Here is a 12,599-nt window from a genome sequence, read left to right on the forward strand (position 1 = left end):
AGCTAATGATAGTTATATAAGAGCAGATGCTGCTGGTGCAATAAGCTGTAGTTTTATGTCCAGTGGATGATGATCTGATTAGTCGACTAATCGCATAAATAATCGGTGACTAGTCGACTATCAAAATAATCGTTTGTGGCAGCCCTAATTAGCACCAACACTTTTGACCAACAATTGCTCCTCCAGATGTATAGAACTCTTGCTAGTTGGCCAATTCACCTTTCAGGACTTTCTAGAATATAATGAATTTTACTGTCGTCATGAAAAAATAAATTTATAAAGTTAAAAAAAAATCGAAATAATTAATAAATTCCATTTAGGTTCTGTTACTAATATAATGAGGTCTTCATAATCAGTCCTAAACAGATGGCCTGTTCTGCTTTTAGTGTAATGTCACTTTTTGCGTTGCTTTTACTGTTTCCACAGCAGAGCTAAGACAAACTTCCTTTCAGCTTTCTCTTCCAAACTTTGCAGGACAGCTGTTAGTAGCTGGTAGCTAGCATTAACGCTCTTGCTATTCGGTGGCATCATTTGGGGGGGGGGGGGATTACAATTAGTCAATTTATCAGCAAGTTGATTATATTGGCTGTTATTAGCTACTTGATAACCTATTGGTGTCAGAATTTACAACGGATAAAAAAATGACAGAAACACCCTTCAACTATGTAAGGAGTGTTACATTGTATAGTTTGCCCAATAGAGGGCAGTAATGTTATCGGCATTAAAAATCCTGTATTAATCATGCTCTAGTGTCAAATGATTTATGTTGCTTTGTTGTTTTCTCCTTTAGAGTGAAGCGTTTGCTAATAATTGTTGTGTCATATAATTAGAACCTCTGAGTTTGCTCCATGACGCTCCTGGTAGTCGGTAATTTTGTATGTTGAAACCCTTGAAAAGCCACAGTGGGTGTTTTGTTTATTTTCCTGTTCATCGGTATAGTAGTATTGGAAAAATTCACGTCAAGCTTGAAAAACTGGAATACCGATACTGTTCCAGTTTGCTTCCCAGTACTAATTTTAGTCTGCTTCAGCATTAATAATGCAGAGAGAGGTTGATCAGGACAGTGATTTAGCTATTACAACTAATCAGGTGCACAGAGTCTGTGGGTCAGTCATCATTTCAATTCAACAATTTATGTATATAATCATAGTGTGAATATATCTAAAACTACCAAATCTAGTCATTCACTGACTTCCAGTTTGCTCTGTGGGCTTTATGGGCCTACATGTCTTTCACTGGAAAGCTCTTTGAGCTGTGTTCTTTACTCTTTGCTGTTCTTATTTGTTTTGCTACAAGAACAAAGCAACATTTGGTATTCTCAAGAAACGTGCTGCTGCCACCCTGCTGTCAAATCCTCTGTCACTAGAGTTATGATCCTTCCTAGCTGATTAAAAACCTTTTCCAGCTAATGGAAGCAATCCATCACAACACATCAAACTCAGGAAGTTGTGTAATAAAACACACAAAAAGAGTAACCTGTCGGATAAATTGCTTATTCTATACTCTGTTTCTTATTTACTGTGTATTGCCAAACACTCTGCTGTAATTTATTTTATCTTAAATATCTTTGTGACCTTCTAACAGGTTTATTGGTCACATTGATGACTCTCATACACGTGTTTCTTTCCTGTTTACTTTTGGTGACATTGCAGCTAAATGTCAAATGTGCAGCTGTGTACATCCCCACTTTCAAAACTTGTTTATTCATCTGCTATTTCAGGAACAACATTTTATCATATCCTAATAGAAGTGCTATTTATGGATACACAGTAGAGATAAAAATAACGTGGCTGGAATGAATGGCTCTATTCTTTATTAATGTGCAGTGTCATCTTGTGACTGTGAGAAATGAATGATGCGTTGTTTATCACCCACATCTTTTTCCAGCACAACGCAGGGGGTCATGTTGAGAAAGTCAGTGACGCTGTCAGTTGGCTTGTAGGTCGGTAGGGAAAGTGAAAGGTGACATCAGCGTTTTTAGGGGGAGGGATGGAGAATAAATAACTGGATTCGCTCCAGTCAGTCAGGCATTGTTTCACAGCAGGCTTTCATTGGACCTGTCACCAGACTCTGAATAAGCTGAGCTGCATGCTCTTAGGCCCGGTGATGTTGGGATGGTAACTGGGGTTTTGTTTTGAAGGCGGTAACCGTGGAAACTGCCATTAGTAAGCTCTATTAAGAGGTTCCTTCTTTGCCCCCTTAGGCTCTACACACTGAATGATCTCCCCTAGGGAGCACACAGCCTGTTTGAAAATGAAAGTAAAGCTTCAGGAACCATTAACGTTGCAATGGGGAGTTACAGTGTTGTTCACAGCTTTGTGCATGGTGCTGATTACAAACCAAGAAGTTCTCTTTTTACAGGATCCAGTACTGACTGGATAAAATTAATTATGAACCCATTTTTAGGGGGTTTCTTTCAATTAGCAGCATTTGAAACCCCATGCTGTGTTACCAAAGCTCTACTTTTTTTTTAAAAAAACAACAAGGGGAGGAGGAGGAGGGGTTGCTGAGCCACTCTGTTTAGGGTAAAATCATGTCGCAAGTTTATTCTTGGAGCAATTCAGCAGGCAAAACAAACCAAGAATAAACTTGTTACATGATTTTTGGCAATTATATTTAGCAATTCCTTTTTAATTAAATTTTTTTATATTGAGCTTGTGTTCACACTACTAATAAACACCTGTTGGATAAACCTCTAGAGCCATGCAGCACTTGCTTTTTCCCTGTATATTGTTATTATTTTCTTTAGGTGTTTCCATATAACAGTAATCTCCATGAATTTAAGCTTGTAAAGCTATTTGTTATAAATTCCTCTTTGTAACACTTCACTTGGACTTGGACTGGACTTTTAATCTGAATGAGCTGAATGATGTAATCGTAAAGTGAAGACATTATTCACTTTTCTCATTGTCACGCTATATGGGGGTGGCTGTAGCTCAGGTGTAGAGCATCTACTACTTAGAACGTCGGTGGTTTGATCCCTGGCTGCTCCAGTCTGCATGCTAAATAGCCAAGATACTTACCCCAAGTTAGTTTCGGATGTATCCGTATGAATGTGTGTGAATTTTAATTAGAAAGGACTCAAGCATAGAAAAAAATGCATGTATGAATGGTTGTGAATGGGTGCTCAGGTGTATTAGAAAATCACTATAGAAGAACCAGTGCATTTACCAATTATCATTCTGTGTGATGCTGTGCAAAATCTAATACATAATTATCCATGTTTGCTACATTATCTGGTAGTTATCTGTTAAATGCTTTGACCAAATGGTCAATTTTCAGGGTCATACCGAGGTGTCAAAGATTATGATCGAAGTCAGTCATTGTTTTTCACTAATCTGCACCATGATTATAGTCACAGAAGGTCTCTCTCCGTTTCTCTCTCTCTCTCTTGTAATACTGTTGTCTTTGTTTGTGAGGTCCTTTCCCTTACCCAAACTTAATTAGATTTGTTCTTTCAGAGCTATGCGCTGCTAGTAACACCGCCAACATAATAATGGTTCCTGTACAAACATATGTACATTACATAAACACACAGTAAGACAAATAGATTCTTAGCTTCTTTTTCTTTCAACTCAAGTGATTCATGAACCGTGGAATGGCGTGACAGGAATGCGTTGATCACTCAGTACGCCACTGCCTGTCTCTCCACCCAAGAGGGAGTGAGGGAGGGAAAAAGGGCTGTTGAATGAATTAAAAAGACAAAAGGATGAATGAATGAGAGAATGAATGACTAGTACATTGAGGCTAAAGATAAATGCAAGGCTTTTTTTTTTGGTGAAAGTTAGTGCAGCGTGCTGTGTTGCAGCTAGACCAAAAAAAAAAAAGTAAGAACACAAAAGCACCCACATTCAAATTTTTTTAAGCTGAAATGTATTGGCCAATAAATGATTTGAGCTTCGCCTGCAGGTATTAGGGTTTACTTTGGGGTTTAGTGTGCAGAGGGAGATTGTAGCAAGTCTGCCAAAGCCTTGCTACAATCTCAAAATGATGGTATAAAAACAAACGGAGATTAAAATATGTATGAGGCAAAGTCTGGTTTCTTTTGCAGTTACAGAGATTCTCTGTTTCCTGCTAAGCTGCTGAATGTGACAAGCCAATGAATCAGTTATTTAAACTCCTGACTAATGCTAAAAAAATAAAAATCAATCCTGTAGTTAAAAATTTGGACTTTGGAGCAATAAGATTTACCCTTGCTGAAAACACTCTTGCAACCTTGTTTTAAACTGTGCTAACTAATGTTTCTAATGACCCAAGTTTTAATACATATATCTGATTTTATTTTTATTATTATGTATTTATTTAGATATTTGGATATTTGTTATGTGCAACACATGAAAAGCCAGATCCACTAAATGGGGAAAAATATGCTCCGTTCTAAAAACAATCAGTTTATTTCAATATCATGTCTTATTTCAAAAAATAAGACATGCTTTTTTTTCTCAGGAATAAATATCAGCACAGTTGGCAATAAACTAAATAGAGAGCAATTCACATTTAACAGAAATTCACATTCAGTTATTAATTTTGTGCTAAGGAACCTTCCTCTTTTATAGGACTATAACCAGATGCATCCAGCTGGCAGCCAGCTGAGTTGACGCCCTTCAGGTTGTGTTCATTTAGACTGACAACATGTTGGCAATCTGTCTGCATTTATAAATTATACAGCAATTATTTGTAAACCTTCAACAATCTCTCTGAGATTTATTTCAGTCAGTTCATGTCAGGTTGTGACTATTTGACTGAATGACTGTTATTTAAATGTATTTAATAAAATATCAACATCTAGTGTCCCTGTACAGATATTGCTGTATGGTTGTGTTTTTTCATTTTCTCCTCCACCCGTAGACTGTTCTGATGTAGAGGTCTTTCACTGTTGCAAAAACTCACGTTACAAGTGCATGCATTTCGCTCACAAATGATAAAAAGTAAGGCAGAGGGGGCATCTGAAGTTAAATGGTAAATGGCCTGTATAGCACTTTACTTAGTCCCTATGGACCCCAAAGCGCTTTACACTACATTCAGTCATCCACCCATTCACACACACATTCACACACTGGTGATGGCAAGCTGCATTGTAGCCACAGCTGCCCTGGGGCGCACTGGCAGAGGCCGGATACTGGCGCCATCGGGCCCTCTGACCACCACCAGTAGGCAATGGGTGAAGTGTCTTGCCCAAGGACACAACGACCAAGGCTGTCGGAGCCGGGGCTCGAACCGGCAACCTTCTGATTACAAGACGAACTGCCAACTCTTGAGCCATGATCGCTCCTAAAGACATCTCGCGGGAAAGAAACCCTGCTCATAGATTCCAGACATTATGGCAAATGATTAATCTTTATGCAGTCCAATTCTCAAATTTATAACAGTGGTAAAAGCGATAGTCCATCCATCCACTTTCTTTCTCTTATCTGGGCCCAGACCTCCCTCTCTACGGCCACTTCCTCCAGCTTGTCCAGGATAACACCTAGGTGTTCCCAGAGGCCTGCTGGGAGATATAATTTCTACAACATGTACTGGGTCTGCCCTGTGGCTTCCTCTTGGTGGGACCCCAAGATACTTAAACTCTACTGTATGTATTATTGTAGGGTAAACCTTACAATATAAAGCGCCTTGAGGTGACTGTTGTTGTGATTTGGCGCTATATAAAGAAAATTGAATTGGAAAAACTCCTTCACTTGGGGCAGTAACTTGTCCCTGACCTGGAGTAGGCACTCCACCCTTTTCCAGCTGAGGACCATGGCCTCCGACTTGGAGATGCTGATTCTCATTCTTGCCAACCAAGATAGCCCTACAACATCCAGAGCTTTCAAGAACTCTGGGTAAACTTCATCCCCTGGAGTGGATGCCTCCAAGGAGTTGTTTAACTGGCTCAGTGCCCACCATCTGGTTCAAAGGTTACCACCAAGACAGACACCAACCACCTTGTGGCTGCAGCTCAGTGGAGAAACTTCAGCAATTAAGGTATTAAACATGGTCTATTCGGACTCAATGTCCCCATTCTCCCTCGGAATGCTGTCAATGGTGGTAAGAGTTGAAGGTAACCCTCACTATACATTTAGGCACCTGTCTTCACCCAAGTGTCCAGAACATACGGCCTTAGATCTGATGATACGATTACAAAATCTGTCATCGACCTGTGGCCTTGGGTGTCCTTATTTCAAAATCGTGTTCGTTGTGGACAAACTTTGGTTTGCACAGAAGTCCAGAAACAGAACCCTGCTCGGGTTCGAGCTGGGGATCAGTCCACCAGGGTTTGCACCCCTGGCCCCCGCCCAGCACACACTGCACCAGACTCCTACAGCACCTCCTGCGGGTGGCGGGCCTACTGCAGGGTGGGCCCATGTCCCTCATTTGGGATGTGCCTGCCTGGTGTGTCTTAGACTAAGGCCCATCCCCAGGCACTCGCCCTTGGGCACCTTCCCCACCTGTCCCGAGGGCAGGGCCCCAGTAACCCTATCCCGGGCTAGGGTGAGATATTCTCTAGATCTTTCACTCATTGGGGTTTTTGAATCACTCTTTGTCTGGTCCCTCACCCAGGAGCAATTTGCCATGGGAGAGCCTACCACGGGGAAAAAGCCCCCCGACAACATAGCCTCTGGGATCCCTGGGAATATAATATTTCTCGGTAGCTGGTCACCTTTCCTACAGTGTAAACTATCATGCACTTAACTGTTTGTATAAAAATATTGATAGGGGTTAAAAAGCATTTTCATTGAAGTAAAATTGATTGAAAAGTGGGAAAAACTCCCATTATTTCAGTGTATAAGTCGATTTGTGCACTTGACTTTTACTGTAGTGGCACTTCATCATCAACAGTTGCTTTCTTGGCTAAGGGAAATCTCTGCAGTTCAAATGCCCTCATATTACTCCTGTAATCACTGCACCCAGGTGTGTGTGTGTGTGTGTGTGTGTGTGTGTGTGTGTGTGTGTGTGTGTGTGTGTGTGTGTGTGTGTGTGTGTGTGTGTGTGCGTGTGCGCGTGTGTGTGCGCGTGTGTGTGTGCGCGTGTGCGTGTGTGCGTGTGTGTGTGCGCGCGCGTGCGTTATGGGGTGGAACTGGCAAGCAGCCCTGCAGCACAAGGCACCTGTTGGGTCCACAGGGTTTATGTCTGAGGCCCGCTCCGACACATCCCTTCAGAACCATGGCTCACAGCCCAAAACATTCTCTTAACCACCAATGACGCATATGCAGCCACTGCCAACACTTAATAGAAGCCTTTCATATTTTTTACCTTTGTCTGTCTTTTATTTTCACCTGCCTTTTTAATATGGGTATTTTTTTTCTGCCATTGCTATTTAAGTGTTAGCTTAGGGAGTCAGTGTGCGTGTGCAGCCATTGAAAGGGCACCATAAAACTTCTAACACAGGCATTGCGTGCCTCACAGTGCTAAACAAGTCTCCTTGTGTTTGTGAAAAAGCCTTCAGGTAACTAAAGTTAGACTTTAGGAATTCCTTAAGAGCTAGTATTTTTAAACAATTAACAGACCAACTTATATAAACAAACCTGGTGCCTTTTTTTTGTGCATAAACAGGCAGTGAATAGGGCTTCTTTATAATCAGTATGTGGCACAGAGTGGCTTGTAAAAATTCTCATGATGACAGGATTTTGATTGATCTGAAAAGCTCCTCAGCTGGGGTGAGTTCACCTCACATGTAGGGCGGTTTATTAATTCTTCTTGAGTTTAGCGTATGCACTTTGCTGATAGCAGGATGGAGACGGTGTGGTCTGCATGTACGCGTTCAGCACAGCTTTCTAATCCACATCAGTAACGTTTAATTGCACATGCTGACAGCAAAATGAAGCTGCACCTCATTCTTTTGCCATTTGTTTGTACTTACAGGTACATGACTGCGCTCACAGACTCAGAGGATGAGCTAAGTGATGCAGAAGAGAGGGATCAAGAGCATCCTGTGGACAAGTTGTCTCTCCTCATTGAGCAGATTGACCGTTTGCATCAGGGCTGTGAGTCTGACAAACGGGAAAGTCTTAATATCCTTTTGGAACAAAGAGAAGAGGTGCATATACATTTCATTAATTCGTGTTTGTCTCCATAATAAATACAAAACAGTGTGATGGAGTTGTGTACTTTCATGTACTTCTCTAGTTTGGACAAAATTCGACATTTCTTTGGCGGCTAACCCGAGCTTACTGTGACGTCCATGACATCAGCTTGACTCTGGAGGAGAAGAAGACCTACGCAGAGACTGGTAATTTACTAAAACTTGTTTCATGTCTCGTTTGACTAGCATTCTACGCTGGATATGAGATGTTATCTTATAATAAATCCGACTGTTACACTGGCCAACCCTCAAAAGTCAGTGTCTCATCTGGAATACCCAAATCCAAATGTGGTTTTAAGCAATGTCAGGGAATTGGCAGGAGTGCTTGGCAAGCTTGGACCAAACATAGCCCTGGATTGGTATTTATCTGTCATACTAGCTTGGATGCAACACGTTCATGTATCTTCAGTATCTTCAGTTAAGCATATTGCTTAAGTTAATTACACAACACTTCTAGAAAAATTCAGTTCTTTAAACAGCACTGAGTCACAACTTCTGCAATGACCAGTGCAAAGATCCTTGTATAGTGTTATATTCTAGTCATTTACTCTAATTTCTGTTCAACGTAAACCCCCAAACATTGGTGTCTAGTACCTCATCTTTTTAATTTCAACAAGTCTAGGTTCTAATTCTAATAAACTCAATGGCTGCTTTTAGGTACATCTGTACAGATGCCCATTAACCTGGATATCTAATCATGTAATCAGTAACTTAGTGCATTTAGTAATGTAGACATGATCAAGACAACCTGCTGAAGTTTAAACTCAGCATCAGAATGAGTACTGAAGGTGATTTTGAATGTGGTGTAGTCGTTGTAGCACAGGCTGGTCGGAGTATTTCAGAAACTGCTGATCTACTGGGATTGTTCCACACAGCCATCTTTAGGTCTGAAAACAGAGAATGGTCAGGCTACAGTTCACAGAGGCTCACCAGAACTACACAGTAGAAGATTGACAAAATGATTGGCTGTGTCAGAATTTGGTGTCAGCAGCATTAAAATCTTGGATCCATCCTGCCTTGTATCAAAGGTTCAGGCAGTTGGCGGTGGTGTGATGCAACAACCTATCTGAGTGTTGTTATTGGCCGTGTCCATCCCGTCATGACCAAAGTGCATCTTCTGATGGCTGCTTTCAGCAGGATAACGTGTCATCTCAGTGATGTTAGTGGTTTCTCTAACGTGGCAGAGTTCACTGACTTCAAAATACCCTCCACTGTAACCAGAGCTCAGTCCATTAGAGTGGCTGTGGGATTTCCTGGATTCCTGTGAGGAATGTTTCTAGCATCTTGTTGAATCTGTGCCACAAAGCAGCAATACTAGCAAGGTGTAATCCATGAGGTGGCAGGTGAGTGTAGGCTCAGTGGAGCTAATGGTACTGTACACTTAAATGAAACAAAGACAGTTTTTCAATTGACGATTGGACTGTTCCAGATGAAAACTGACATTTGTGTATTTTTATCTATAAATTAAAAAAATGTAACAACAAAATGTCTCCTATGAGCTACTTTAAGTGTTAAAAGGATTAGGTGACCCTAGGAGCATTTACAATACTTGTGTCTGAAGTTAACTTCAGAAAATTGTCCTTTTATGTTGCCATCTTTGTCCTGTGTACATAGGTAATACGCTCAAAAAAGAGGATACTTTCATATTAACTTAATGATAACAAACACTTTGTTCTTTGACCTAATTTGCTTTATTCTTAATCGTTTACATTTGACCACAGTGGGTTTTATTTTTCCAAACAGAGGCTGTTTTGTTTTTTTGTTTTTTTTGTTTGTTTGTTTTCGTTTTCATACTGGACTGACCTGTTTCTCTGTAATCCTTTCTCATCATTGTACCTCTAAGCAGAGCCAGCCAGGTGCTTCCTGCTAAGGCACCTGTCTCAAAGCATTTGAACGTGTCAAAGCCTTGAAATTTTAAAGTAGCAAAGAATCATGTTTAACATTCTTTTAGATATTAATAGAGCAGACAAAATGAAACGCATTCCACTAAGTGATGAAGGATTAAAAACTGAGCTGTCTTCCTGGATTGCATTTGATGTAACTTCTGTTTTATTGCTTTAATCCAGTGCCCATTGATGCTTCTTGATTTATGTGTGTCCTGTTGTGCTTTCTTAGTCAACACACCCCTTGATTGTACTAATCCAGTCTCTGTTCTTTCGTCCCGTAGAACAAGAATGTCCAGGTTGCAGAGTGTGTGTCAGATTTATGTTTCAGCAGAGGATCGTTATCCGTTTATCTGTCTTTTTCTCTTTCCTCTCAGGGAAGAAAGTTGGCGAGGAAGCAGTGAGCTTAAATCCTACATGTGCTGAAAGTCATCAGTGGTAGGTCTGAGCCGTTTCCTTATGCTTGTTATCATTTAAATGCAACTTTCTTCTGTTCAATAAACTCTTTCTGATTTTCGCAATGAAAGATGTCTGAGATGAGGCTTAGCCTGAATATGAGAGAAGTCCCATTATGTGAGAATCAATGTTATGCAGATTTCTAATCCAGCTAATTTTAAGTTAAATGCTATGAGACCAAATGAAAGCACAAATGCAGGTACTTTCCCCAGATCAGAGGTGTCAGTAGGGTTGAGTGACTTGTTACCCTGGAGCGCCTGTTCCTCTGTGTTTGAATAGATGAACGTCTGACTCAGGCATTTCCTTTGGGTAGCCTACTAAATGTAGCTTGAACAAGAAAAGAGAAAACTCACACGGGTAAATGAAAAAAGCAATTTAAATATGAATTTGTTGGTTTATGCTTTACACCCAACCAGAAAGCCCTGCAATATGTAAAATACGAGTGAAATGGTGTCCTTCAGCAGAGCACTGCCGCATCCTTTGAAAGCATGTATGCTTGTCAGATAGTAGTAGCTTACATCTCAAACATCTCCTTCCTTCGGATCAGCCCCTCATCCACCTGATAGCATCTCATCCAATTTAGGAATGTAAGCACAAGCTTGGCTCAGTTCGACTGACGGTTATAGTGGAGTAACTCGTGTCTGCAGAAGTTGCAACAGTTAACTTTTTCTGCAGGTTGTTAGTTGCTTCACAGCAGTGCAAGTTGTACATGCATTGTTTGTAGCCGTACGTATTCAGCGCTTAGGGATGTGCTGCTGAACAGGTCGCTCCAAGGCATTTATTTTCATTTTACATGTTCTTGTCACAAAACATCAGCATAATTTAATGATACCTTTGTTGAATCTGACGCTAACAGACAAAATGACTATTATTTGTCCTCTGTGGTCCTTAGTGTAAGTGGCAGTCACAGATTATCCCCGGACAAATTAAAGGAAAGGATATCAGGAATACCTCCTCTCCACTTGTACACCACCCCAGTCAGTCTGTGACTCAAGCAAAAATCCCCTTGCTTTTAATTAGCTCTGCATAGTGGGCCTGATGGCGTGCATCCCGTTTGTATTTGTGCAGGCCCCAATGCATTCCTCCATCTGAAACACTGCTCATGTCAAAACTTGACTGATGGAATCTGTGGCTGAAACGGAGAGATGAAAATTGCACTAGATACAGTTATGTTTTCTTCAGAACACACGCGCGCACAGCTCCAATAAAATGCGAGCACATTTATCTAGCTTTTTTATTTTTTTTTTAAACTTGTCCTTAATGGAGGCCATTCTAAAAAAACGTTTCCAATTTAAAGTGTTTACTGGTACTTGCATTTCATAAATGAGTGTCCAGTGTAATTGAGATTATGTGGTTACTTTATGTATAGGCACACAAAGTTCTCTCACAGAAAACGGCCCGCTTGCACCAGAAGTCCTATTTGTTCTGTTCGTTAGGGAATAATTAGCATTAGCTCATGCACATACCGCAGCACTCGAGACAGCAGGTGAAAAATAAGGCTGTGTTTGTTTAGCTAATTAAGAGGAACGGCTTTGAAAAAAGAAAAAACCTTAATTCTTAATCCTGTATCCACTGATGGAATTTGTAAGATTCTTAAACCGAGCATAAACAGCATCTAAGTTGAACGGACAGAGCAAAGTAGGTAAAGCTGCACTTTGGGAAGGGAGGAGGCAGGGAGTGGGGACGGTGCCAGGCAGTGTTGCAAGGAAGTTTATGTCTGAGGTAACTGTTTACTTAGTGTACTGATGCCGTGAGAAAACTTGTCACCTGTTTTCCTGAATGCTGTTCAGCTTGTCACAGTTTCACAGATGTTGATTAAACAGGCTGCCAGTCAGTTTCTGCTCAGCCACTGAAACTACTTATAGACTTTACATACCAGTGAAAGAATGTCTTTTTGGACCTTTTTTCTGCCGTGTGACCTCATTTAAGGTGTTTAAATTGATTGATTGCGATTTACCTGGAAGTCAAAGATGTAAAAGTGATAAACGGTGTAGGCACAACTGAAAATTGAAAGCCCAAATCGTTATTGAAATTGCAGTGGATTTATAAATGGCTGCCAGTAAACTCCTGTCACCCTTGCATCTATGAGTGACAGTCGAGCAAGTTGGGTGAGGGGGACTGTCTAAACAAACCTGCTTTGTTGTATCTGCAGTTTGCATGGCATATCACATAAAGTATGTCTCTACACCTACCCTGGC

General features: G+C 40.8%; 1 protein-coding gene across 6 annotated transcripts in view; it reads left to right on the top strand.

Moving 5' to 3' along the window:
• The window catches only part of rmdn2 (regulator of microtubule dynamics 2), a 43,020-nt gene that overhangs the window by 12,267 nt on the left and 18,154 nt on the right, over positions 1 to 12,599 (top strand). For all 6 annotated transcript variants that reach the window (XM_026189721.1, XM_026189719.1, XM_026189720.1 and 3 more), the window contains exons 3-5: positions 7,843 to 8,017; positions 8,107 to 8,209; positions 10,323 to 10,383. In XM_026189721.1, coding sequence (XP_026045506.1) covers positions 7,843 to 8,017; positions 8,107 to 8,209; positions 10,323 to 10,383 — 339 coding nt within the window. The remainder of the gene's footprint in view (positions 1 to 7,842; positions 8,018 to 8,106; positions 8,210 to 10,322; positions 10,384 to 12,599) is intronic.

This window comes from Astatotilapia calliptera, chromosome 13, assembly GCF_900246225.1.
Source record: "Astatotilapia calliptera chromosome 13, fAstCal1.2, whole genome shotgun sequence".
Taxonomy (NCBI): Eukaryota; Metazoa; Chordata; class Actinopteri; order Cichliformes; family Cichlidae; genus Astatotilapia; species Astatotilapia calliptera.